General features: G+C 51.4%; 2 protein-coding genes across 9 annotated transcripts in view; one reads left to right on the top strand and one right to left on the bottom strand.

Moving 5' to 3' along the window:
* PKIG (cAMP-dependent protein kinase inhibitor gamma) overlaps positions 1–13,944 on the top strand; it is a 101,545-nt gene extending 87,601 nt beyond the window's left edge. For all 4 annotated transcript variants that reach the window (XM_029222234.1, XM_029222235.1, XM_029222233.1 and 1 more), the window contains 2 exons: positions 9,214–9,387; positions 12,347–13,944. In XM_029222234.1, the coding sequence (XP_029078067.1) occupies positions 9,237–9,387; positions 12,347–12,426 (231 nt within the window). In that variant the 5' untranslated portion in view covers positions 9,214–9,236 and the 3' untranslated portion in view covers positions 12,427–13,944. The remainder of the gene's footprint in view (positions 1–9,213; positions 9,388–12,346) is intronic.
* The window catches only part of ADA (adenosine deaminase), a 28,895-nt gene continuing 15,819 nt past the window's right edge, over positions 12,769–25,844 (bottom strand). Inside the window, exons 3-12 of one of the 5 annotated variants that reach the window (XR_003793366.1) lie at positions 23,046–23,168; positions 20,086–20,229; positions 19,325–19,440; positions 18,041–18,168; positions 17,285–17,356; positions 17,102–17,203; positions 16,774–16,838; positions 15,033–15,162; positions 14,326–14,672; positions 12,769–13,802 (exon numbers count right to left, since the gene is read on the bottom strand). Coding sequence is in view for 3 of the 5 variants with exons in the window: in XM_029222230.1 (XP_029078063.1) it covers positions 13,864–13,877; positions 14,326–14,428; positions 15,033–15,162; positions 16,774–16,838; positions 17,102–17,356; positions 18,041–18,168; positions 19,325–19,440; positions 20,086–20,229; positions 23,046–23,341 (1,251 nt within the window). In the remaining 2 variants the exon portion in view is untranslated. Of the gene's footprint in view, positions 13,878–14,325; positions 14,673–14,776; positions 15,163–16,773; positions 16,839–17,101; positions 17,357–18,040; positions 18,169–19,324; positions 19,441–20,085; positions 20,230–23,045; positions 24,229–25,844 lie in introns of those variants that run through there. The other 4 variants (XM_029222232.1, XM_029222230.1, XM_029222231.1 and 1 more) reach the window with 4 other exon arrangements.

The following is a 25,844-nucleotide window of genomic DNA, read 5'->3' as shown; positions in this document are numbered from 1 at the left end:
AACATCAGCACAGCCATCTATAGCGGACAGAGGCCTTTCCCACTGGCCAAAGGAGTGAGTCACTTTATGGTTTCCACAGATAGGGAAAGAGGGATGGAGGGAAGGTAGACAGATAGGTAGACAGAGAGATGCAGGTTTAATTTGGCAAGTAATTATTTAGTACCTGCTCTTTGCCAGGCCCTGGTTGAGAATCTGAGGATGGAGCAGCCAGAAGCATATGGTTATTAGCTGCCAGGATTAGGCCTTTCAGTCTGGTCTGGTGAAAATCCAGACAGGAATACCAGTTCTCATGGAGCCAACGGCCTAGTTGGAGGAAAAGGACTGAGGAGAAGGGGCCCGGGAGCTGGCGTGGCCTGCCCAGTGTCTCCTTCCCACCGGCAGTTATGGGTCCGCCTGAGACCTTCCCAAGTCGTGGTTATAAACTCACCTCGCAGACCTCAGAGGCTGCTGTGGCAATTTAGTAAGCGAGGTATGGAAAACATGATGACTTGATAAGTGTTACCTTTACGATTATTGTTAGAACTGTCATCATAATTTTTATTCTGTGTTACTGCTGTTATTGCAACAGGTCACTGCCCTGTTCTCAAGCTTTGAGCAGTTTCCCCAGAGGGAGAGTGTAGAAGTGAAACTTCTGTGACCTACAGAAGAACCACCTCTGGGACTTCAGAGAGTTCAGAGTTTTTTTTGCTGAGAAAGAGCCGGAAACACAACCAGGGCAACTTCTTTCTCTCAAGTCAGCTTACAAAGATAGGCTGGGTGTGCCCCCTGCTGGAGCTGGGGGGGACTGCCTTAAACCAAATCCTGGCCCCGCCTTTATTCTATTTTACAGATCTGGAAACGGAGGCCCAGAGAGGGGCAGTCTTGCTCAGGGTCTGGTGGCAGAGCTAGGTTCATAGCACAAGGTCACGTCTCTTGTTCTTTTCTGTCTACTACAGGCCGCCTCCCTGTCTCCCCTGTCTGATCTTTGAGTGCCCCTAGTTTATTCTTTAGGTGTCTCTTCTGAGCTAGGTGTTGTGGGGAGATGTGGTCCAGCCCTTCATAGTGGCTAGCCCCACTTTTCACACAATGCGCGTGTGCGCGCGCGCACACACACACACACACACACACACACACACACACACACACGCTCGTTACTGAGCCCCACCCTGGCTGCTTTCCAGCTGCTTCCTGCCAATGTCAGTTACTTTCTGAAAGCGTTGCACAATAACTTGGGCTTATAAAAACTACCATTATAAAAATTTAGTCTTAGAAGTGAAAGTTTCCCTTAGACACAAAGTACCACACTTGGCAAGGTTTTTTTCTCGTATCTGCTATCTTTCCCCATAGTAACTGGGTCTTTCTTTCTTTCTTTCTTTCTTTTTTTTAATTGAAGTATAGACTTACAATGTTGTATTAATTTCTGCTGTACAGCAAAGTGATTCAGTTATACATATATTCTTTTTTCATATTCTTTTCCATTATGGTTTATCATAGGATAATGAATATAGTTCCCTGTGCTATACAGTAGGACCTTGTTGTTTATCCATTCTGTATATAATAGCTTACATGTGCTAACCGCAGCCTCCCACTCCATCGCTCCCCCAATCCCCTCCCCCTTGGCAACCACCAGTCTGTTCTCTATGCTTCTGTTTCATAGATAGGTCCATTTGTGTCATATTTTAGATTCTGCATATAAGTGATATCATATAGTATTTGTCCTTCTGACTTATTTCACTTAGTGTGATAATCTCTAGTTGCATCCATGTTGCTGCAAATGGCATTATTTAATTCTTTATGGATGAGGAGTATTCCATTGTATAAATGTATCATCTTCTTTATCCATTCATCTGTCAATGGACATTTAGGTTGTTTCCATGTCTTGGCTATTGTGAATAGTGTTGCTATGAACATAAGGGTGCATGCATCTTTTTGAATTATAGTTTTGTCTGGATATATGCACAGGAGAGGGATTGCTGTATCATATGGATCATATTAGTTTTCTGAGGAACCTCCATACTGTTCTCCATAGTGGCTGCACCAACTTACTTTCCCACCAACAGTGTAGGAGGGTTCCCTTTCTCCACACCCTCTCCAGCATTTGTTATTTGTTGACTTTTTAATGATGGCCATGCTGACTGGTGTGAGGTGGTACCTCATTGTAGTTTTGATTTCCATTTCTCTAATAATTAGCAACGTTGAGCATCTTCTCACGTGCCTATTGGCCATCTGTATGTCTTCTTCATAGAAATGTCTATTTAGGTTTTCTGCCCATTTTTTGATTGGGTTGTTTGGTTTTTTGTTGTTGAGTTGTATGAGTTGAAACTGGGTTTTCTTTAAGGTGTTGTTTTGCAACCTGCATTTTGCAATTAACAGTTTATCTCAGACACTTTGCCATCAGTACAGGTCCATCTGGTGCAGGGTATTTTTTTGTGAATATTTTATAATTCGTTTAATGCCTAGCCTTTTGAGGGACATTTGGGAGCTTCCCTATCACTGACCTAGGATGTGCAGTAAACATCCTCATACTATAAAGAGCATTGGCATTTACCTACGGGTGTCTAAAACTGGAATTGGCTGGGCTCCTCTCACCTAGAGGACTGTGAGCTCCTGGTCAAGCCAGTGGCTTAGACCCCTCCATCCCTCACTAACTCAGGGTGTGCCAAGTGGCCAGAGTCCACGGCCTGACTTGTGTGATTTGATTGCCTTCAGGAAATCATAGGTGCTCAAAGAGAGATACTCGTATTCCCCTAGCAGATTAGCCCTTTAAAAAATATATATATATAATAGCAATACCCATTGTTGACAAGGGTGCAGATAAATCGGCAATCTTACAGGCTGCTGGTGGGAATATAAATAGGAACAGAACTGAATTTATGTTTTATTTCCTCATCTTTTTCTGTTATTATAAATACCATTATGTCATTCAGGAAAGCAACTTGGAAATGTATCAAAATAATGTGTCTTAAATATTATTTCACCCTTCCCTTTAGCTTAGCAATTCTACTTCTAGGAATACACTCTAAGGAAATAATAAGACATAGGCACAAATATTTACATAAAGACCTAGTGCTGTCCATAGTGATGGAAAATGGGAAAGTGCCTCCATGTTCATTTCTAGGGGACTCATCAAATATATCATGGTGCATATACAAAAATCATCTAGAGGGAACCTTCATGACATGTTTTAGGGAGTTTCAAACAGTAAGCTATAAAATACAGTGTACTATAGTATGATCTCACAAATCCTTTTTTACATGTATATGGCTCTTCTTTATATATGTGGTTCTCTTCTTTTCTCTCTCAGCTGTAAAATCAACCAGCAGGGCTATTAACCACCATCTCTGTAGCAGTAACTCCTAATTTCCTGTCTTTCCTCCCAATCCATCCCCCATCTCATGAACCATCCTCCATCCACCTACTTAGTCATGTCAGAAAGCTCACTTCCCCATCAGCCAAACACCAAGTCCTGGTGATTCACCCTCCAGATTACATCTAGATGTGTCTGTCCGTCACCACCTCCTTCCTTCACCCACCATCTTTGTTTTTTTTTTTAACTTTTTATTTTATATTGGAGTATAGTTGATTAACAATGTTGTGTTAGTTTTAGGTGTACAACAAAGTGATTCAGTTATACATATACATGTATCTGTTTTTTTTCAGATTCTTTTCCCAGTTAGGTTGTTAGAGAATATTGAGCAGAGTTCCCTGTGCTGTACAGTAGGTCCTTGTTGGTTATCCATTTTCAGCACAATTCTTTTTTTTTTTAAGTAAGGTTTTATTTATTTATTATTTTTTTGGCTGCGTTGGGTCTTTGTTGCTCCGCGCGAGCTTTCTCTAGTTGCAGCAAGCCAGGGCTACTCTTTGTTGCGGTGTGCGGCCTTCTTATTGCGGTGGCTTCTCTTGTTGTGGAGCATGGGCTCTAGGTGTGCAGGCTTCAGTAGTTGTGGCACGCAGGCTCAGTAGTTGTGGCTTGCGGGCTCTAGAACACAGGCTCAGTAGCTGTGGCACACGGGCTTAGTTGCTCCACGGCATGTGGGATCTTCCCAGACCAGGGCTCAAACCCGTGTCCCCTGCATTGGCAGGCAGATTCTTAACCACTGCGCCACCAGGGAAGTCCTATCCATTTTAAATATAGCAGTGTGTACGCATCAATCTCAAACACCCTAACTATTCCTCTTCCCCACCCTTCCCCCCGGTAACCATAAGCTCGTTCTCTAAATCTGTGAGTCTGTTTCTGTTTTATAAATAAGTTCATTTGTATCTTTTTTGATTCGCATATAAGTGATATCATATGATATTTCTCTTTCTCTGTCTGACTTCCTTCACTCAGTATGACAATCTCTAGGTCCATCCATGTTGTTGCAAATGGCATTATTTCATTCTTTTTAAAGGCTGAGTAATATTCCATTGTATATACGTACCATATCTTCTTTATCCATTCTTCTGTCGATGGGCATTTAGGTTGCTTCCATGTCTTGGCTATTGTCAACAGTGCTGCAGTGAATACTGGGGTGCATGTATCCTTTCAGACCATGTCTTTCTCCGGGTACATGCCCAGGAGTGGGATTGCAGGATCATATGGTAGATCAATTTTTAGTTTGTTAAGGAACCTCCATACTGTTTTCCATAGTGGCTGCACTAATTTACATTCCCACCAACAGTGTAGGAGGGTTCCTTTCTCTCCACACCCTCTCCAGCATTTGTTGTTTGTGGATTTTTTGATGATAGCCGTTCTGACTGGTGTGAGGTGATATCTCATTATAGTTTTGATTTGCATTTCTCTAATAATTAGCGATGTTGAACATCTTTTCATGTGCCTCTTCATCTGTATGTCTTCTTTGGAGAAGTGTCTACTTAGATCTTCTGCCCATTTTTTGATGGGGTTGTTTGTTTTGATGATATTAGGCCGCATGAGCTGTTTGTAAATTTTGGAAACTAATCCCTTGTCGGTGACATCATTTGCAGATATTTTCTCCCATTCTGTGGGTTGTCTTTTCATTTTGTTTATGGTTTCCTTTGCTGTGCAAAAGCTTTTGAATTTAATTAGATCCCATTTATTTTTGTTTTTATTTCCATTACTCTGGGAGATGGATCAAAAAAGATATTGCTGCGATTTATGCCAGAGAGTGTTCTGCCTGTGTTTTCCTCTAAGAGTTTTACAGCATCTGGTCTCAAATTTAGGTCTTTAATCCATTTTGAGTTTATGTCTGTGTACAGTGTTAACAGAGTATTCTAATTTCATGTGTTTACATGTAGCTGTCCAGTTTTCCCAGCACCATTTATTGAAGAGATTGTCTTTCCTCCATTGTATAGTCTTGCCTCCTTTGTCATAGATTAATTGACCACAGGTGCGTGGGTTTATTTCTGGGCTTTCTATCCTGTTCCATTGATCTGTATTTCTATTTCTGTGCCAGTACCATACTGGTTTTTTTTTTTTGTTTTTTTTTACCATACTGTTTTGATGCCTATAGCTTTGTAGTATAGTCTGAAGTCAGGGAGCCTGATTTTTCTTTCTCACGATTGCCTTGGCTATTCGGGGTCTTTTGTGTCTCCATACAAATTTTAAGATTTTTTGTTCTAGTTCTGTGAAAAATGCCATTGGTGATTTGATAGGGATTTCATTGAATCTGTAGATTGCCTTGGGTAGTATAGTCATTTTGATAGTATTGATTCTTCCAATCCAAGAACACGGTATATCTTTCCATCTGTTTGTGTTGTCTTTGATTTCTTTCATCAGCATCTTATAGTTTTCGGAGTACAGGTCTTTTGTCTCCGTAGGTAGGTTTATTCCTAGGTATTTTATTCTTTTTGATGCAGTGGTAAATGGGATTATTTCTTGAATTTCTCTTCCTGATCTTTCATTGTTAGTGCATAGAAATGCAACAGATTTCTGTGTATTAATTTGGTAACCTGCAACTTTACCAAATTCATTGATGAGCTCTAATAGTTTTCTGGTAGTGTCTTTAGGATTTTCTATGTATAGTATCATGTCATCTGCAAACAGTGACAGTTTTACCTCCTCTTTTCCAATTTGGATTCCTTTTATTTCTTTTTCTTCTCTGACTGCTGTAGCTTGGACTTCCAAAACTGTGTTGAATAAAAGTGGCAAGAGTGGACATCCTTTCTTGTTCCTGGTCTTAGAGGAAATGCTTTTAGCTTTTCACTGTTGAGTATGATGTTAGCTGTAGGTTTGTCATATATGGCTTTATTATGTTGAGGTATGTTCCCTCTAAGCCCACTTTCTGGAGAGTTTTTATCATAAATGGGTGTTGAATTTCGTTAAAAGCTTTTTCTGCATCTATTGAGATGATCATATGGTTTTTATTCTTCAGTTTGTTGATGTGGTGTTATTACACTGATTGGTTTGCTGATATTGAAAAATCCTTGCATCCCTGGGATAAATCCCACTTGATCATGGTGTATGATCCTTTTAATGTATTGTTGGATTCAGATTGCTAGTATTTTGTTGAGGTGGTTTGTTTGTTTGTTTGTTTTTCTTTTGCTGCACTGGGTCTTCGTTGCTGCGTGCGAGCTTTCTCTAGTTGCGGCAAGCAGTGGCTTGTCTTTGTTGCGGAGCACAGGCTGTAGGCTGGTGGGCTTCAGTATTTGTGGCTCGTGGGCTCCAGAGTGCAGGCTCAGTAGTTGTGGCACATGGGCTTAGTTGCTCCACAGCATGTGGGATCTCCCTGGACCAGGGCTCGAACCCATGTCCCCTGTGTTGGCAGGCAGATTCTTAACCACTGCGCCACCAGGGAAGTCTCTGTTGAGCATTTTTATGTCTGTGTTCATCAATGATATTGCCCTGTAATTTTCTCTTTTTTTGTGGTATCTTTGTCTGGTTTTGGTATCAGGGTGATAGTGGCCTCACAGAATGAGTTTGGGAGTTTTCCTTCCTCTGCAGTTTTGTGGAACAGTTTCAGAAGGACAGGTGTTAGCTCTTCTCTAAATGTTTGATAGAATTCATCTGTGAAGCCATTGGGTCCTGGACTTTTGTTTGTTGGGAGTTCTTTAATCACAGTTTCAATTTCAGTACTTGTGATGGGTCTGTTCCTATTTTCTATTTCTTCCTGGTTCAGTCTTGGGAGATTGTATCTTTCTAAGAATTTGTACATTTCTTCCAGGTTGTCTGTTTTATTGGCATACAGTTGCTTGTAGTAGTCCTTTTCTTTCTTTTTTAGGCTGTACTGGGTCTTAGTTGCAGCATGCGGGATCTTCGTTGTGGCATGTTTAGTTGTGGCATGCGGGCTTCTCTTTTGCAACATGCATGTGGGATCTAGTTCCCTCACCAGGGATCGAACCCGGGCCCCCTGCACTGGGAACACGGAGTCTTACTGGACCACCAGGGAAGTCCCTGTTAGTAATCTTTTAAGATCCTTTGTATTTCTGTGGTGTCGGTTGTAACTTCTCCTTTTTTATTTCTAATTTTATTGATTTGAGTCCTCTCCCTTTTCTTCTTGATGAGTCTGGCTAAAGGTTTATCGATTTTGTTTATCTTTTCAGAGGACCAGCTTTTAGTTTCATATTGTTTTCTTGGTCTCAGTTTCATTTATTTCTGCTCTGATCTTTATGATTTCTTTCCTTCTACTAACTGTAGGTTTTATTTGTTCTTCTTTTTCTAGTTGCTTTAGGTGTAAGGTTAGGTTGTTTATTTGAGATTTTTCTTGTTTCTTGAGGTAGGATTGTATTGCTATAAACTTCCCTCTTAGAACTGCTTTTGCTGCATCCCATAGGTTTTGGATCATTGTGCTTTCATTTTCATTTTTCTCTAGGTATATTTTGATTTCCTGTTTGATTTCTTCAGTGATCCATTGGTTGTTCAGTAGCATATTGTGTAGCCTCCATGTGTTTGTGTTTTTTACAGTTTTTTTCTTGTAGTTTATTTCTAATCTCATAGCATTGTGGTCGGAAAAGATGCTTGATATGATTTCACTTTTCTTAAATTTACCGAGGCTCACTTTGTGGCCCAGCATGTGGTCAGTCCTGGAGAATGTTCCATGTGCACTTGAGAAGAATGTATATTCTGCTGCTTTTGGATGGAATGCTCTATAAATATCAATTAAGTCCATCTGGTCTAATGTGTCATTTAAGGCCTGTGTTTCTTTATTGATTTTCTGTCTGGATGATCTGTCCACTGATGAAAGTGGGGTGTTCCAGTCCCCCACTATCGTGTTACTGTCGATTTCTCCCTTTATGATGGTTAGTATTTGCCTTATATATTGAGGTGCTCCTATGTTGGGTGCATATATATTTACAATTGTTATGTATTCTTCTTGGACTGACCCCTTGATCATTATGTAGTGTCCTTCCTTGTCTCTTATAACAGCCTTTATTTTAAAGTCTGTTTCGTCTCATATGAGTACTGCTACTCCCCCTTTCTTTTGATTTCTCTTTGCATGCAATACCTTCTTCCATCCCTGCTTCACCCACCATCTTCTCACACCTGAATTTTTGCAGGAGCCCCCTAGCTGGCCCCCATTCAGGTCTGCTCACCTTAGGTGCCAGAGTCATCTTTGAAAATGCTAATCTGAACATTCATGAGCCTCAACCCCTCAGGGACCAAATTGAAGATGTGATCGGGCCCCTGCCCAACTCAGCAGCATCCTCTTGGCCCCTCTCCCACAGTTCCCCAGCCCACGGCACTTACGTTTCTTCCATCCCACTGTGCCTTTGCTCCACAGAGCCTTCATACGTGTTCTTCCCCTCACTCCTTGTCTAGACTCCTTGTCTATCTATTCCTCCTAGGTTCTCGACTAAAATGTCACTTCCTGACCCCCAAGCCTTGGTCAGGCCCTGGTAGTCACTCTGGTACCCTGCCTTCTCCCTTGAAGTCCGGAGCACTGTGGTAATTACTTAGGTATTAGGTAATTACGCTAAATGACCCAGTAGACTGTCAGCTCCCTGAGGGCAAGGACCACGGCTGACTTGTTCGTTGCTGCATCTGCGGCCCCTAGCCAGTGCCTGGTACGTGGTGTTGATAAATGTATAGTTATCATGAACTTTACTTAGAGAAAACACAAAAGATGTTCTTTAAAACGTTGGTGGTGGCTTTTGGGGTATAAAATTATGCATGACTTATTTTGTTCTTTCTACTTTTCTGTGCTTTCTGTTTTGTTGTCAGCGAGCAAGGCAATAACTGTCGGTTTGTCAAAAGACATCAGTGCTGGGCCCCAAGCTGAGTCCCCTGTGCAGGATGCACCAGGGTTCACCTCTGCGCTCCTGCCCTTGTCCCCACAGGCCTGAAGAGCGATGCGACAGGCATGATGGAGGTCGAGTCCTCCTACTCGGACTTCATCTCCTGTGACCGGACGGGCCGCCGGAACGCAGTCCCTGACATCCAGGGAGACTCCGAGGCCGTAAGCGTACGGAAGCTGGCTGGCGACATGGGCGAGCTAGCCCTCGAGGGCGCAGGTCAGAACCCATGGGTCCTCTCGGGTTCAAGCACTCCTGGTGGGAGACCCTCTCCTGGGCTCCGGGACTGGCCTCTTAAGTCCTAGCCTGCCCCCTCTTTCTCAGAGAAGAAACTGCATTTAAATCAGGCCCCAGGCCCACGGTCAGTGGCAGAGGGCAGCCACTCCCTAGGCTAGAGGGTGCCAGTGTCTCAGGCCGTGAGGACCCTCTGGCCAGGCATCCCGGTGCTTCCCTTTCCCCTCAGCCTCCCCGTCCACCCACAGGCCCTGTCAGTTCTCCTCCAAGGTCCCTCCCCAGTCCCTCCGCTTCTCTCTGTCCCCACAGCCACCACCTGGCTCAGGCCACTCCCAGCACCCCAGCGGCCTCTGCCAGGGCCTCCCTGATCCATCCCCGCCCCAACCCTCCTGCTGGACAGCTGCCAGCAGGGCTCATTTAAATCCCCTGTCCCATCGTGCTTCTGCCCCTGCATCCACCCCCCTTCATCTCACGGTTTCCTCTGCTAGAACATCCCTCACCAGTCCTGGCTCCCCCAGAAACCCCACCCTCCCTCCCCGTGCCGTCCCGTCAGCAGTCTGTCAGCCCTCCCTTGTCCTGCGGCCTGAACTCCTCACCAGGCGTGGGAGCCTCCCCGGATCTCACCCTGCTCCCCTCCAGCCTCTGCTCCCATCTTTCTCTCCTGGGCCTCTGGTCCAGCCTGAGGAAGGGACTTCCGTTTCCTGAAAGACCCTGATGGGCCTTGCCGCACTCTCCCTCTGTCTGGTCCTGCCTGCCCTCCCCTTGCCAGGCTGGCTTTTCCTCTTTCTTAGAGGCCCAGACCGCTCTGCTGAGAAGCCGTCATTCCCCTCTCTGGCAGGGGAGGCGCCTCTTCTCTTGGCCGCCTCCACAGCCCCCTAAGCACAGGGCCTCTCCTCTGGGATCCGCATCCTGGGCCCTCGGTGCCTGGTGGCGTTTGGCACCCGGCAGAGGTGCCTAGTCAATGGCTGTTCACTGACCAGCACGCCCAGCTGCCACGCCAGGCCTGCTGCCAGGCCATCTGCATCTGCTCTGGTGAACGGTTTTCTATCTCCTTCAACTCAGTGTAGCCACTCATCCACCTGCCCAGGCCCTCTAATGCCTGCTCCCACCCCCGTCCGATTCGAGATCCCTGAGGTACCTGGTGTCCTGGCAGCTGTCTGCCAGGGTGACGGACAGTTAAAAGGGGACCTGAGGAAGGAGTAGTGCTCACCGCAAGGCAGTGAGGTGCTCCTGGCGCAGTGCAGGCCAGAGTGACTGGCCGAGGAGCCTTCCAGTAGGCCCTGCAATGAGCAGCTTCCACTGGCACGTCTGCGAGCCGTGCTCAGTCCAGCGGACTCACCGAGGGAGTGGGAGTACGGGGAATACAGGTTCTGATCCTGCAGGCCCTGGAACTTCTGTTTGCCTAAAGCTCCCGGGAAACTGAGGCGGAGCCCAGGCAGGGGAGGAGGGGGCCACAGCCTTGGCCTGTCCTGAGGCCTGGCAGCCAGGCCTCCCCAAGTCCTGTGTGTTAACGCTCCCCAAGCCCTTTGTGCGCAAACCTTTGTCTTCTCTGATGTTTCCTTACGCGGGGAGCACAAACGTTTCCTTACTTGGCCGAATAATGAAACATAAACAACCAGCAGGGCATGAAGGAATATGAACGCACTGCTTGGCAGCACATGACCGGGAAACTTTCCGAATCATGCTCTGAAACTGCCCTGAGGGAGTCCCAGGGGTGCTGGTTGGAGAGAAAAATGCTTGGGGACCTCTCTGTGGGCCAGAAGAGAGCTGGGACCTGCACAGAAGAAGCCTTGCCCCTGGCTGAGCTGTCCCATGTGCCAGGTGACCACAGAGGGGCAGGGATGTCATCACCCTCACTTCGTAGATCAGGAAGCAGAGGCTTGGAGAGATTAAATAAGTTGCCTGAGGTCCCACAGCAAGGAAATGGCAGAGCGGCAGTTACTGCGGAATTTAACGAAAATATTCTTGCTCGCCAGGACGGGAGGCTTCGGACCAAATAGGGCATCACAGACTGGGGAATCTGCCTGAAGTGCAGTCTCATTTGTCAGGCTTCCAGTGGGCCAGGACCCTCTGGGACCCGGCCTTTGCTACAGGCCCTGCCCCATGATAGGAGGTGACCTGAGGCACAGGTGTCCAAGTTCTCCCTGCACCCCTCACTACCACTAACCCCACCTCTGAAGCCAGCTGCTAGGGCAGAATGAGGCGGTGTCAGTGATGGGTCTTTACAAACCCTAGAGAGCGCTCCTTTAGGCGGCAGCCTTCTAGTTAGCGGAAGGGACACTGCTCCCTCCACTGTTTGGCTCTCAGGCAACTCGGTTCACCTCTCTGAGCCTTGTTTTTCTCATCCGAGTCGTATCATGACCCTCATCACACCTCCAGGCTGCTGTATGACTGCATGGAAAGTACTTGCCAGTCTGCAGCCTCAGGATCTGGGCACAGGGTAGTGTCTCCCTACTCACGTGAAAGGCTTAGCCTAAGGGTGCAAAGACAGAGGCCACAGAGGGAGATGGGGGTGGTCTGGTGGGGACACAGCACAGTGAAACAGCGACGGGCTCCACCCCAGCCCCTGCTGCAGGCCACCCCTGGTGCTCCCCTGGGCTGGCATCTCCTGATGCCCTTCTCTGTCTTACAAGAACTACTGTTTGCTGAGCACATGCTGGGACTCTAGACACCCCACACAAATATCCTGACCCTCCCCAGCTACAAGCATCCAGCCATGATCCTGGCCTTTTCTTCACTTTAATTATACTAGTAACAGCACATGCACATTTTCTTTGTAGAAATTAAAATGTTACAGACTAGGCTAAAGTTCCCTTTAGCTACTACCCCCCAATCCTGTCCTGCTCCCCAGGGCTTATCCACTGTTACTGCTGTGGCTGGGCCCCTCTGGACCTCTTTCTATGCATTACGTTTGTGTATGTGCTCCTTTCTCTCTCCTCTGCAGAAGGACAGGCGGAGGTGGGCACCCCAGACAAGGAAGGTAGCAGCCAGCCCAAGAGCAGCGATGGGACCACCTCATCTTGAACATGACCTTGCCCGAGGAGGCTGGAAGAGTGACGCGCCGTGGACGGAAAGCCCTGGCACTGGCCCAGCAGCCTTTCCTCTGAGCAATGTGTTCCAGGCAAGCCAGGCCAGACTGAAAGGCAGCCCCAGAGGCTCCCGTGGCCCCTACCCTGGGAAGGCCCTCTGCCCACACCCCCAGGCTCCACGCTCCCACCACCTCCTCACTTGCCCGGGTACACTTTCAAGACACTGTAACCACAGGATGTTATTTATTCAGCAGGTGCTGGGACTCGGGGGCTGGGTCCTGCCACCTGGGTGAACAGCTGGGGCAGGGACCGCATTCTAGCTCTGCCCCCTCTTCTCCAACCCAGCCAGCCTTCTGTGTCAGGACCTTCTTATCCCTTTTTTAAGAAGCACTTTTAAACTTTTTAGAAACTTTAAACCTTTTCTCAGCAGAGAGGGAGGGAGCTGACAATTTACCTTTTATTTTGGAAGCCATTGTAAGTTAAACTCTTTGACCATCTATGCAGCTCTGAGGTTCCCTCATGGAGCTTCACAGATCCATTTTTAGCGAAGGGATCTTGTGCTCAAAACTCTCTGATTAACTCTTTGCCCTTTCTACCAAGATAAGTGACACCTAGGACCCAGGAAATAAATGCTGATTTGTGTGATAGGTTTAAGATGATTATTTCTCCTTTAAACAGCAAAAGCAGGGGCTGGGCCTTGTTTCCCCAAGGCCATGATTAGCTGGGACCCATCGCTGCCCCAGGCTTCCACGGAATGAAGTACCTGAGAAGATGCCGGGGTACCGCAGAGGCCAGCACCACACCTCAGGCCAGTATCTGAAGAATCATCTTCCATCTCACCCTCTCTCACCCCAGTTCACAGCTTTGGGGACCCAAAAGGAAGGTTTCCCCGCTTAGGACCTAGAGTAGGAGGGGGTTAAGAGTTCAGGGAGCATTTAAGCAGATAAGCCTTCAAGAGAAGCCTGGTTTCTTCTGGACGGAGAGCAGGCTTTGGGCCCCGCTTTGCCCCCCCCTTCCCATTCACAGAGCCCACCGGGCTCTCGGGACCCTGCTGCTGGGCAGGCTGCCTGCGTCTGGGGGCCCCAGGGGCTCCTTCCGTTCTCCACAAACCCAAGTTGGCCCGCTCCGACCGCAGCGCCACACGCCACGTGCTGCACAACCCCAGCTGTTGTTTTCTTTATTAAGCACCAGATTTTTAGCACAGGTTACCAGAGGAGGGAGGGATTCACATTCAACCAGCCGCAGGCCCTGATCCTGGCCCGGGCACACAATCAGAGGAGAGACACGGCCAGGCGGAGGTATATGTGTGTACAGAAGCAGGCATGTGGGCTTCACGAGCATCAGTAGCTGACTCTGGAAATCATAGTCTCCCTGGAAGGAGTAAAGGGAGTTGTGAGGACTCCATCCACAGGGTGAGGTGGCCACGATGTCTTCAGGGACACTGCCCTGCTTGCCAAGAGAAGCAGAAAGGTGAGGCAACTTGTAGTACCCAGGACATTAAAAAAAAAAAAATCACAGAACATCAGAGCCAGAGAGGAACCCCTTTCTACAGAAGGGGAGACTGAGGCTTGGAGCAAGGAAAGGCTCTGTCAAGGCCACACAGGAAGGAAGGAAGCAGAACCTAGCTGCACCCTGGGCTCAACTCCCTGCCCTTGGCTTTGGGCAGCCCTGGAGATGCCCCAAGTTGCCAAGACCTTGGGAGTGGGCTTGAGAAAGGCTCCTCCTCAGACCAGCCTCACAGCATTATGCAGGAAGTGAGCCTGTGCAGTGAGGGAGGACGCATCCCTGGTGCTGCCCGGGAGAGGAAGGGAGGGCATATCTTGCTAGAAGTCCCTGGAAAGACAGGTGGGAGCCAGGGCAGGGCACCAGCCCAGCAGCTCCGTCAGAAACATACCTGCAGAGGCCAAAGGTGGCATCCCATAGGCTTTATAGAGCAGATCAAGAAGCTCCCTCTTCTCATTTTCTGGGAGGAAACTGGACTTTGCCGCGTTGATGTTCTGGAAGGGCCAGCACGGCGGACAGTGTGAAACCAGAGAGCATAGGAGGGAGTCCTTAGCAATCTAGTGACAGTCCATTAAACATGGGCAATTCATTAAGCTCAGAGTGGTGAGGCCTTGTCCAAGGTCACGCGGCAGCAGCTGCCAGAGCAGAGACTGTGAGGTTGTGTGTTCTTAACGTGGCAGGGAGGCTGGAGAAACCTTTGAGAGACGGGGTGGGATGTGTGGCGCCAGAGAGACAGTCCTGCAGGGACAGACTTGGGATATCAGAACCACTGAAATCAAGGGCTCATCCTGAGGTCTCTGAGTGGCCTGAAAAGTGTGTGCAAAATGTATAGCTGAGCACACCTTTCTGGGGAGATGGTTGACAGCGTTCAGAGTCTTTCAAGGCACTTGACCGAAGCAGAGGATAAAAAACCCAGTCCTAGGTCAGGATCTCAGCCGAGGATGTCTTCTCCGTGGAAGGCATCAAACTCCAGGTCTGCCTTGGCCTGGCCTGTTGCAGCAGACTCACCCCTCATCCTCCAGGGCTTCCGGGCCCTGGACGGGACCTGCAGGCCTCACACACTCCCAGGGCCCAGAGTCAAGGCACACACCCACTCACCAGTCTCTTAAACTCCTCTTCAGTGAAGCCCATGTCCTGTTTGGTCATCTGGTAATCAGTGTCCAGGGTGGACTTGAAGATGAGTGGGTCATCCGTGTTGAGGGAGTAATTAGCCTGGTCGTTTTTGAACCTGGACAATGCAGGGGGGTGGGGGGGGAGGGGGAGAAGCGCCTCCCATTACTGCTGTGTAAACAGTCTCTGCACGTGGACATCCACACTCCTTTGAACCGCGCGGCACCCTTGGACAGGCCTGGAGGTTCTCCTCGTTGTACAGAGGAAGACACAAATTCAGGGAACTCGGGTGACTTGTCCAAGGCCACATTACTAGCAACTCAAGACTTAAAGCCATCCAGCCAGGCCAGAGCCAGGCAAAGGCAGGAGAGGGGCCAGCTTGGCGAGGCCAGAAAAGCAACAGCCCGCTCTAGCTACCCCCCCCCACCCCGGCCCTGCCCTCCACACTCTGCCACACTCTGCGAGGGTTGTCTGCCGCCTTCGCCAACCGTCCTCAGCCCCCCTGGGATCTGACTCAGCAGATGCGCCATGGGGCCTGTTCTGAGCATAGTCCCTGGCCACCATCTTATTAAATCCAATGGACTTTTCCTAGCTCTGACCTCACCCGACTTGTGGAGCAGAATTTTGTACTGTTGACCTTTTCCCTAGATTGCTTGGACACCGCACTTTTGGCTTTCCTCCTGCCTGTGCCTTCAATGTCACTGTCCTGGATTCTCGCCTAGGCCCTCTTTTTTTTTTTTTTTATTCAATCAGAAAATCACAAAACTTATAATCATCCTCATCAGTTCACTCAGCCCCACGTGATTTTTTCACCTTGATCTTCTGCTGGCACTTTTACGAGTCCATCAGTTTCCATTAGAGTTCTGAAGTGCTTACTCATTCAGTTCAGCAGTAGTCAGTTACCAGAATCCTAGGCCCTCGTGCTCCACCGTCTGCTGAGGCCATCACTTCTCCTAAAACCACCGTATCTCTAGGTGACTCTGAGTCTTTCTCCAGCCCACAGGCTGTATGCCCACATGCCTCCAAGAGCCTCCACTTGGGTGTCCTGTAGGTACTGCACACTCCACACTCCTAAAGCAGCTCAGGCCCGCCTTGTAATCAGAGTGTGAGCGAGCCCAAGCTCCTCTCCTTCTCGTAAGCTTGGCGGACAGACCATCAGTGCTGGCCTGAATATGGTCACCCCGAGTTCTTAGTGAACTTCTGGGTCAGCTTTCACCCTCCTGAGGCCTCGCCCAGGGCTCAGTCCCAGGGCAACCTGAAGAAGGGCCAAAGCTTCTTAGTTAAGCCTATGGGGCAGCATCGGGGTGGGGTGGGACGGGACAGGCTCTCCTGGGGAAAGCTTCAGGATGTGCTGGGGGAATGCCCAGAGCGGCCAGGAGCAGAGACCACGTGAGCAAGAGAGACTCATCTTCCTAATTCCTAGGAGGCGGAATCTGGAGTGTGGAAGTTTCCCTTGGGGTAGCAGGGCATTCTGCTATAGCTGGATGAGCTACAGGGCCCCCAGCTGTGCTATCCAATAGCTTGGTGGCCTCATAATCAAGTTACACCACATCCAGACTTTAGTTTCCTCACTTGTAAGACGGGGACAGTAGCGCCCGCTTCCCAAGCATTTGAAGAGCTTTCACACCCAGGAGACCCCGCAGGGACCAGCGCCCAGTCCCTGCATCCCCTTCCCACCCTTGGCTTTCCTAGTACAAAACTGAACGGAGCCCAGGGGACCCGGCCTCACCGAACGACCGCATGCTCCGTGCCTGGCTTCCAGGTGCCGGTGAGGTAGCTGGACCAGGGGCAGACCTGGAAGAGCAGGCGGGTGGCTGGCATGAAGCCCCCAGGGCCACCGCTGACCCCCGTCCCCAGGCCAGCTGGCGCCACCTCCAACGGCGCCGTTCTCGCCCCGGTCACAGCGGAGTCCCCTCGCAGCCGAGTCCCAGGAGCCGTCAGTCCTGCCTTTCTCCCCCCACCCAGCAGCTCCAAGGCCCGCGGCCCACGCTCCCCGCGGCTGCTGGACCCTCCGCGCTCTCCACCGCTCCCCTGACCTCCCCCTCCCCAGCCCTCACCTCGAAGTGCATGTTTTTCTGCCGCAGCCTGTTGTAGAGGGCCGGGTCCTCCAGAGTGTGGTAGCCGTGCCCCAGCCTCTCGGTCTTGAGCACGTCCACGGCCTGTTGACAAGCAGCGTGGAACCCAGCGCGGGCCAAGGGGCGAGCGGGGAGAAGGGCCCCACCGCCTGCCCAGCCACTCACCTCTCTCACCACCTCGGCCGAGCCCACCTCCCCGGCGTGGACCGTGCGGTGTATGCCACTCTTCACGGCCTCCTGGAAGGGCGAGGGCTCGGTCAGGGGTAGCCTGGGGCTCGGCCCCGCAGGCCCTGCCTCCACTACGCTCTGGGGCTGAGTCAACCTGGCTGGCTCCCAGACAGGGAGGTCGGGTGGGTTTCGTTTTTGTAATCATGTAAGTGGTAGCCCTCCTTTATTAGACAGTTACTACGAGTCAGACACTGTAGGAAATGGTTTAGATACCTTACGTCATATTCACAACTGCTCTAATACCTATCTTACAGGGAGCGGGGAGGGACTGAATCTCAGGTATCACGACCAGGGTCAGACCGCTAGGAGGAGATTCCAGAGCCCCTACTCTCCACCCCATGCTTCACCCCTTCCACGGGAGGCACAGCATGAGGCTTCGAGACGTCTGCTCCAACACAGTCATCCCAGCAGATGAAACAGGCCCAGAGAAGAGACAGTCTCGCCCAAGGTCACACAGCGAATCATTAGGCCTGAAGGCTCCAACACAGGACCCTCCAGCACCAAGTGGGGTTTTTTCTTTCATACCAGGTTCCCAACTTCTAGAGCTCCTAGACCCAGTCACACACACTTGGGAGCCCAGGAGGCCTCGTGATCCCCCGTCGGTGTGCCTTCCTGCTACTGGTATAGAGACCAGCTCCCCACGGGGCTCCCCCAGAGCCAGCCTCTCCTCTGCCTCCATCCCCCAGGACCCACCGCGTAGGCCTGCACGTGTTCAGGGAAGAGGGTGCTGCCTTGGATGGTCTCATCTCCGGCCAGGTCGATGGCCACCACGGTCTGCTGCCGGTATTTCTTACACAGCTCCACCACCTCGGGGGACCAGCCTGTGGGCGAGATGCCCGCTGGGCCTCTGGCAGCAGCATGGAGGAGAGAGACCCTCCCAGCCCTCCCACCCAAGGCCAGCACAAGGCAGAGGGCCCAGTGTCCCATCTTCAAGGTCTGACCCCGCGGCCTTCAGGGCCTTAGCATCCTCTCCTCGCCGGGGGTGGGGGTGGGGGGGCATGTGCTGTGGCTCACGGTCACAGCGAGGCTTTGCCGAGGCCGCACGTGTGAGACACCGAGGTCAGGGCCTGGGCTCAGTAAACGACAGATAGCAATCCTCTTTCGATCCCCACACCCACCTCCACTTAGCAGATGAGATGGAGGTCCGCACAGTTTAACATTTAAACCTAAAACAGCTCCCACTAGTGCTACTAAACACATTGCTAACGTTGGTCATTGTGAAGTGTTTTAAAAAGAATGACCAACCACAGGCTTTGGAACCAGATGGCCCTGGGTTCTGCTCTGGGCTTTGTGCCTTCCTGATTGAGCCTCTCTCTACCTCAGTTTCCTCATCTGTCAAATGGGGATAAACGATGGTGGTCCTGTCTCCTAGACCCCTGTGAGGATTAGAGAAAATACTCCAAGCCACTCTGCACAGGGAGGCCCTGCAGGTTGACACTAGCCCCTCGCCGTGGGCTCACTACTCCTTAGAGCAGAGAATGGGGTAACTACGGTCACCTCCTGTGACAAGGCACGTCTGAGATCCAGAGAGGTGATGTGACCTGGAGAGAGTCACACAGCAGGGCTCTGCCTTGGAAGCACAAGTCCTGGAGATGTGACCAGTGTCAGTCACAGGGAGACCCCTCAGGCCCTGGCACTGAGACCTAGTCCCAGGTTCCACAGCCCTGACAGGAGGGGGCCTGGCCCACAGGGTCTCGAGGGAGGACTGCGGCCTGACAGGAACCAGGCTTAGGCTTTTCTCTGTCGTTCAGCCTCCCTTGATTTTAAGCCTCCTGCAGGTCATGTGGCTCCCAGGCTCAGCCTCCCTGGGGAGAAAATTCTGTTGCAGGAAGTTCCGAGCTTGCCCAGGAGGAAGACCCGAGGTCCAACTGATGGGCTCAAGAGAGACCATGGGCACCGGTATGGCCCCTGTGCCCGGCCAGGAGGTTGTGGTGGCATCAGATGGGCAGCCAGGGACGGGGCCGAGGTCGCACTCACTGGGCTGGTGGCGCATGCAGCACAGAATGGACCGCACCTTCACCCCGAAGTCCCGCTCTCCGTCTTGCAGGCCCTGGTCCACTAGACACACCACCTCATCCGGGGTGAGGTCCCCTCTGTGTGCAGAGAAGAGTAGGGGTGGGCCTGAGACAAAGACAGACCTAAAGGACAGCCCTGGGACTGGGACAGAGGAGGGAGGGGAGGTGGGGGAGTAAAGAGGGGAAGGAAAGGAGGAGAGAAAGAGGAGGAAGACGGGTCTTCCAGGAGAAGCCCTCAGCCCCACTAACCCACTGCCTCTAAGGAAAGGACGAGGGAGATAGCCCCAAGCCCTAGCGCACCCCCTTCCAGCTTCCTTGGAACTGCCTGGACGCTTCCAGACCTGCGAAGACTGTCCCAGTTCGGGGGGTTGTCAGACACAGCCCTCCTCCCACCCAAGATGGAGAGCACTGCTAAGCTAAGCTCACCTGTTGTGATTCCCACTTGTCCACAAGTATCAGAGTCATGGCTAGAAGGGAGCAAGGTGGTTGAGTGGTACCGCTTAGACATCCCTGGGGTCCAGGCAGAGGGGCAGGAGTGGGCCAAACTCACTTTGGTTGCAGGGTTAGGATAGGACCCCTAAGAGTCACTGGATAAGCTGTGGGACAGTTCAGGGAGCCAGACCAAAGTCTTGCTTGGGCCACGGCCTCCCAGGCTGCCCCTCGCGGTCTTGGGTCAGGCCACCCTGCCACAGCACCAGCACAGCCCTCCAGACGGTCACTCACTCAGCCTGGTTCCAGGGGATCGGCTCCACTTTGGAGTTGGCCAGCAGGTGCGGGCTGTAGCGCACCTCCGTGTACACCACGCCCTCCTTGGCCTTCATCTCCACAAACTCGTAGGCAGTCCTTTTGATGGCCTCCCGGCAGCCCCTGGGAAGGGAAGAGAGTGGCTGGGGACAAACTGCCCCAAGTCCCTTGGGAGCTCCAGGAATAACAAAGCTGTCCCCTGCCCATAGCAGATCAAACCCATGTGTGGTCCCCCAATCTCGCATCACCCAGCCCAAAGCTCCGGGCATCTGCTGGAGAAAATCCTAGAAGCACAGCACGTCCTGTCAGCTCTGCTTCCAAACTCGATGCCAGTTCTCGCCCCCTCCGCCCTGGTTCTAACCACCTCACCTCTCTAACTGGCCTCCTGGTCTCCACGCTTGCCCCTGTAGAGCAGCTAGCTCAATCTTTTAAAAATGGAAATCAAAGAGGGAATTCCCTGGCAGTCCAGTGGTTAGGACTTCATGCTCTCACTGCTCAGGGCCCGGGTTCAATCCCTGGTCGGGGCACTAAAATCCCACAAGCTGTGCAGCGTGGGCAAAAAAAAAAAAAGGAAATCAACATCACTCCTCCACTCTGAACCCTAATGGCCTCCCACCTCGTAGAGTAAGCCTCAACCCCACCTCCCAACCCCCCACAAGGCCTGCGTAATCTGGGCCCCTGCCAGCCTCCCGCTCCTTCCATGACTCCTCCAGGGCCTTCTTTCTGTCCAGCGAACAACCAAGCTTGTTCCCACGTCAGGGCCTTCGTGTTTGCAGCACCCCAGCCTGCAGGCTTTTCACCCAGATCACCCTATGCTCCCTCCTCCCTCCATTCAGAGCCCGCCTCCAGCCTCACCTCCTCGGGGAAGCCTTCCCTGACCACCTTATTTTTATTTTATTTATTTATTTATTTTGCGGTACGCGGGCCTCTCACTGTTGTGGCCTCTCCCGTTGCAGAGCACAGGCTCCGGACGCACAGGGGCTCAGCGGCCATGGTCACGGGCCCAGCCGCTCCACAGCATGTGGGATCTTCCCGGACCGGGGCACAAACCCGTGTCCCTTGCATCGGCAGGTGGACTCTCAACCACTGCGCCACCAGGGAAGCCCTGACCACCTCATTTTAAAACATCTCACCCTTTTTCACCTCTTCCCCTGGGCTTCAGTTTTCTCCATGGCCCTTATCACCACTCGACATCACAGATCACGTGGTTTCTTTATTAGCTGGCTTTCACCTCCCCAACTAGAACGTAGTCTCCATGAGACAAGGACCCCTCCCTCTGTCTCGTCGGCTACGATCCCTCAGCCAAGGACAGAGCCTAGGACATTGCAGCCACTGAAATATTTGTTGAGTGATAGGTGTAGGCCTGCTAGCAGGGAGGAGAAATAGGAGAAAAGGACACACGCAGGCAACAAAAAGCAAAAATAGACAAGGGGGACTGCACCAAACTAAAGAGCTTCTACACAGCAAAGGAAACCATCAACAGAGTGACAGGCAACCTACCAATGGGAGAAAATATTTGCAAACCACACATCTGATAAGGGGATAACACCCAAAATGTGGAAGGAACTCCTACGATTCAGTAGCAAAACAAGCAACAAAAACTGATAAAAAGTAGGCAAAGGACCTGAATAGACATTTCTCAAGACATACAAATGGCCAACAGGCCCATGAAATGGTGCCTGACATCACTAGTCACCAAGGAAATGCAAATCAAAAGCGGCTTAAGCCTTCAGGAAGCTGGTCCTCTTCTGTCTTGTGGCCGAGAGACAGGAGCCACCTGGGCAGTGGCATGGGAGACGCTCCTCGTCCGGGGGAGAGGCAGCATGTATGCCAGACCATCTGCTGACCCAGGCCAAGGACGGGGGCAGTCGATGCCTTCCAGGCAGAGCCCAGAAGCTTCCAGAAAGCAGCCAGCAGCCTTGGCATACATCTTCCTTCCCCAGGACTCCTCATTCCTGTCCTGCCACTTACCCAGCCAAAGGCCTCCACCGGCCTCACACACCTTCCTCAGTGGTCCTCCAACAACCCATCCTCCAGACCGTTCCTCAGGTCCAGCCCTCTGGACAATATCACAGCCTTTCTCTCCCAAGGCCCAGTCCACACTTTCTCCTCCAGGCAGCCTTCCCTGACTCCCCCAGCCCCCTCTACGTCTTCCCCCTCCTGAGCTCTGGCAGCACTGACCACCAAGGCCCCATTCTCGCCTGCCTTGGGAAACTCTGCCTCGTGCCAGGAGGCTCAAGGCGACATCAGGACGAGAATCTGGGCTTCACCCCTTGCCACCTGTGTGGTCCTGGGCAAGTTCCTTCACTTTCCTGAGCCTTCATTTCCTCCTCTGCAAATGAGGAGTGTGTCTAGCTCACAGGACTGTGGACAGCTACAAAGAGAATAGTTCTGTGAACTGTACACACATTATATTCTTCTATATCTAAGATATTCTGCTATCAAAAAATGGAAGGAATGAAAAGTAACATAAAAACAGCAGTGCCTGGCTGTCGATACAGGTAGCAGTTGTCCTCCTAGTAAGAGGAGGCTTGCTGAGGACAGTGCTGTGTCCATCCCAAGCCTCAGCCCTAGGAGGTAGAGAGGGTCATAAGCCCCATTGTCTAGATAAGGGAACTGAGGCCCAGAGAGGGCAAATTTGCCCAGCGTCGAAGTTATTTCTTGAAAGAATCTGCTACTAGGATCTATATTCTTAACCCCCACATTCTGTCACTTTTCTATAGAAGTTGAAGGAGGTTCAGCCCATCATACCCATTTTCCAGAAGGGAAAACCGAGGCCCAAAAGCATGGAGAGATTCGCAGGAGTGCACACAATGGTGAGAGGCGGAGCAGGGTTATACAGCGCCTTCTCCCACCTCACAGGCTGAGGTGTGCAGGCAGCCCGATGTGGGCACAGGGACCGACGCTGCCCAGGGTTCGGGGCGGGTGGGAAGACTTACGCGATGGCGGGCATGTAGTAGGCGAACTTGGCCAGGAAGCCCGGGAGGCTGAGCGGCTTGTCCATGCCGATGATGTCCTGCAGCTCCTCTGGTGTGTTGGCAGGGAGGGTGATGCCCCGCTTCCTGGGGACAAAACAATGAGGATGATGGACAACCCTGGGCAGGACCTTACCAACTCCTTGCGGGGGGTGGGGGGAGCATCTGACCCCTCTCATTGGACAGATGGGAAAACTGAGGCCCAGGGCATATAGAACCAGGACCTGAATCCTTCTAGGATCTTCTGTCCCCAAGGCCATGACCAGCCAGCAAATCTCAAGGGGGACAATTGGGATTAAAGTCCACTTAAAGTGCACATGAACACACACACACACCCTGGTTCCTGGGGACAGGGAAGGTGCCAGGGCAAGCCCTCAGTAGAGCCGGCTGGTCGCGTGCCAGGTCAGGGGTTATCAGGGCAAGAGCTGCAGCACACACTGCCCGGGACAGGAGCAGGCGCCAGACTTCTCTCCGCCACCCTCCCTCTGGCCGGCACACCAGGGAAGCCGGCCTGGCCCACTGCGCTGGGAGAGGGAAGCCAGCCCAGCCATCCACCCTGCCAGCACTCTCCCCTCCCTGACCACAGCCTCCTACACACGGCTGGGCCACGGCAACCACTCGGTAAGGGCTGGCGGAGAACGGCCCTTCTGGTCTGGGGCCTCCTCCTCTCCACTGGCATCTCCACCTCCCCCAGCCAGGACCAGCAGGGTGCAAGGCTGGGCTGCCTTCCCCGCTTCTCATGCTCCAGCCTCCTCTGCTCCTCCTGGCTCTGCCCCAACTCATGGGTCACCCCTGGCCTCAGTTTTCCCACCTTTAAGATAAAAGGGACAGGCCAAGGACACCTGTCAAGAAATGCTTCTACCATGAGGGACAAAAGACCAAAGGCACTCTACAGAAACAGAGAAATGCAGAGAACAGAAAACTTAAAAACCCAAAATGAATAGCCTCAAAGAGAGGAGACGATGTTTCATCCTTGAAACAAGAGCATCCCTTTTTAAAGACAGGACATTCAGAAAGTAAGAAAGAGCTCTTGGAGAGTTGGAAGAATATGGCCACGCCCATCAGGCTGTAATAAAAGGAATGGAAAATAAAGTTGAGAAAATCCTCCAGCAGGTAGAACAAAAGATAAAAATAGGAGCAAATGGGGGCTTCCCTGGTGGCGCAGTGGTTGAGAGTCCGCCTGCAGATGTAGGGGACGCGGGTTCGTGCCCCGGTCCGGGAGGATCCCACGTGCCGCGGAGTGGCTGGGCCCGTGAGCCATGGCCGCTGAGCCTGCGCGTCCGGAGCCTGCGCTCCGCAACGCGAGAGGCCACAACGGTGAGAGGCCCGCGTACCGCAAAAAAAAAAAAAAAAGGAGCAAATGATTAAGAAAATTATGTGATTAAACCAGGAGATTCAGCCTCCAGTTATCCACAAAGCAAGAACAGAAGATAGAAGGGAGGACATTGCCAAAGAAATGGAAATTCAACCCAAGTGTTGAAGTCCTTTAATAGCTTCTGTTATTAAAATATTAAAGTGTTTCCCTACATAAATACCTGTTCCCTAAACCTCCTAAATATGCCCTCTTCCCCTTCTGCATGACCCCAGAACCTATGAGTGACCAGTGGGTATCACCACGGGGTCACCCTGTTGCCCAGTTTGCCAGTCAGACTCCCATCCCTGCGAGACGTCCCCGGGGAAGATGAAGCCCCGGGTGCAGTCCTAGCACCGAGGTCAGGTGCTCAGCGCCCTTGGGCCTTCCCCTGCTGGTCAGTCTGCCCCAAGGTCACCCTCATGAGGCCATCCCCAGTCACCGTAGCCTCTGCAGAGCCCGTACCAGTTGTTAGATACTATATTTTGGATATCTTTCTGGAAGCTGGTGGGTGGAAGGCAGAGGAGGTGTGGCTAAGGCTCCGACCCCCATGTTCCCAAACACAACGGCCACATTTGCCCCAGGCCCCCTGGACCGATCCAGAGATCCAGAGCTTTCAGTCCTCTCCCTCTGCACATCAGCATCTGAGGGCCCACGATGTGCTGGGCACTGGATGGATAGCCGTGACCAAGGCAGACCTGTGTGTCTGATCGTCCCCTTTCCCCTCCCCCCAGACCCCTCCCCCTCCCAGGCTCCACATTTCCTAATATGGCTCCTCCATCCATCCAGCTGCCTGAACCAGAGACAGGGGGCTCCCCCAGACTCCATCTCCCTTACCCATCAATAGCCGGTCCCCAAGTCCTAATTATTTCTCCTTAAATATTTCTCCAACTAGTCTCTTCTCCAGCCTCTCTCCTCAACAGCCACCCAAGAGAGATCTTTTTACCCCACAGATAGAGTGGCCTGGGAAGGCCTTTCGGAGGGGGTGACATTTAAGCAGAAGATTTAGACTGTCCTTTTCCCCTGAGGGAGCAGGCGGAGAGATCCAGGCAGGCGGGGTCAGAGCCCTGCTGAGAGCCCCAGGCAGAAGCACCGAGGGAATTCCAGGGCAGGGAGGCTACAGTTCAGAGCAGGGTCAGTGGTAGATGAGCCAGCTGCCAGATGGGGGCTTCGCAGGAGCTGGGACCTTATCCTGAAAGCACCGGAAGCCACTGAAGGATTCTAAGCAGGGGAGTGACATGAAAAGATGTACTTTTTAAAGAGCTCCTCCTGGCTGTGGTGTGGGGAACAGACAGAGGGAAACAGGGCAGAAGCCAGAGCTACCACAACGGTCCCCTAGGGGAGATCCAGCGCCTCACAGGGGACTGGGCCTCCGGAAGCTACTCAGACTGAGCTGTAAAGATCCTGTCTGG

The sequence above is a fragment of the Monodon monoceros genome, unplaced genomic scaffold (genome assembly GCF_005190385.1).
Source record: "Monodon monoceros isolate NGI ecotype Baffin Bay Population unplaced genomic scaffold, NGI_Narwhal_1 Super_Scaffold_13, whole genome shotgun sequence".
NCBI lineage: Eukaryota > Metazoa > Chordata > Mammalia > Artiodactyla > Monodontidae > Monodon > Monodon monoceros.
This window is presented reverse-complemented; position numbering and strand designations above follow the sequence as displayed.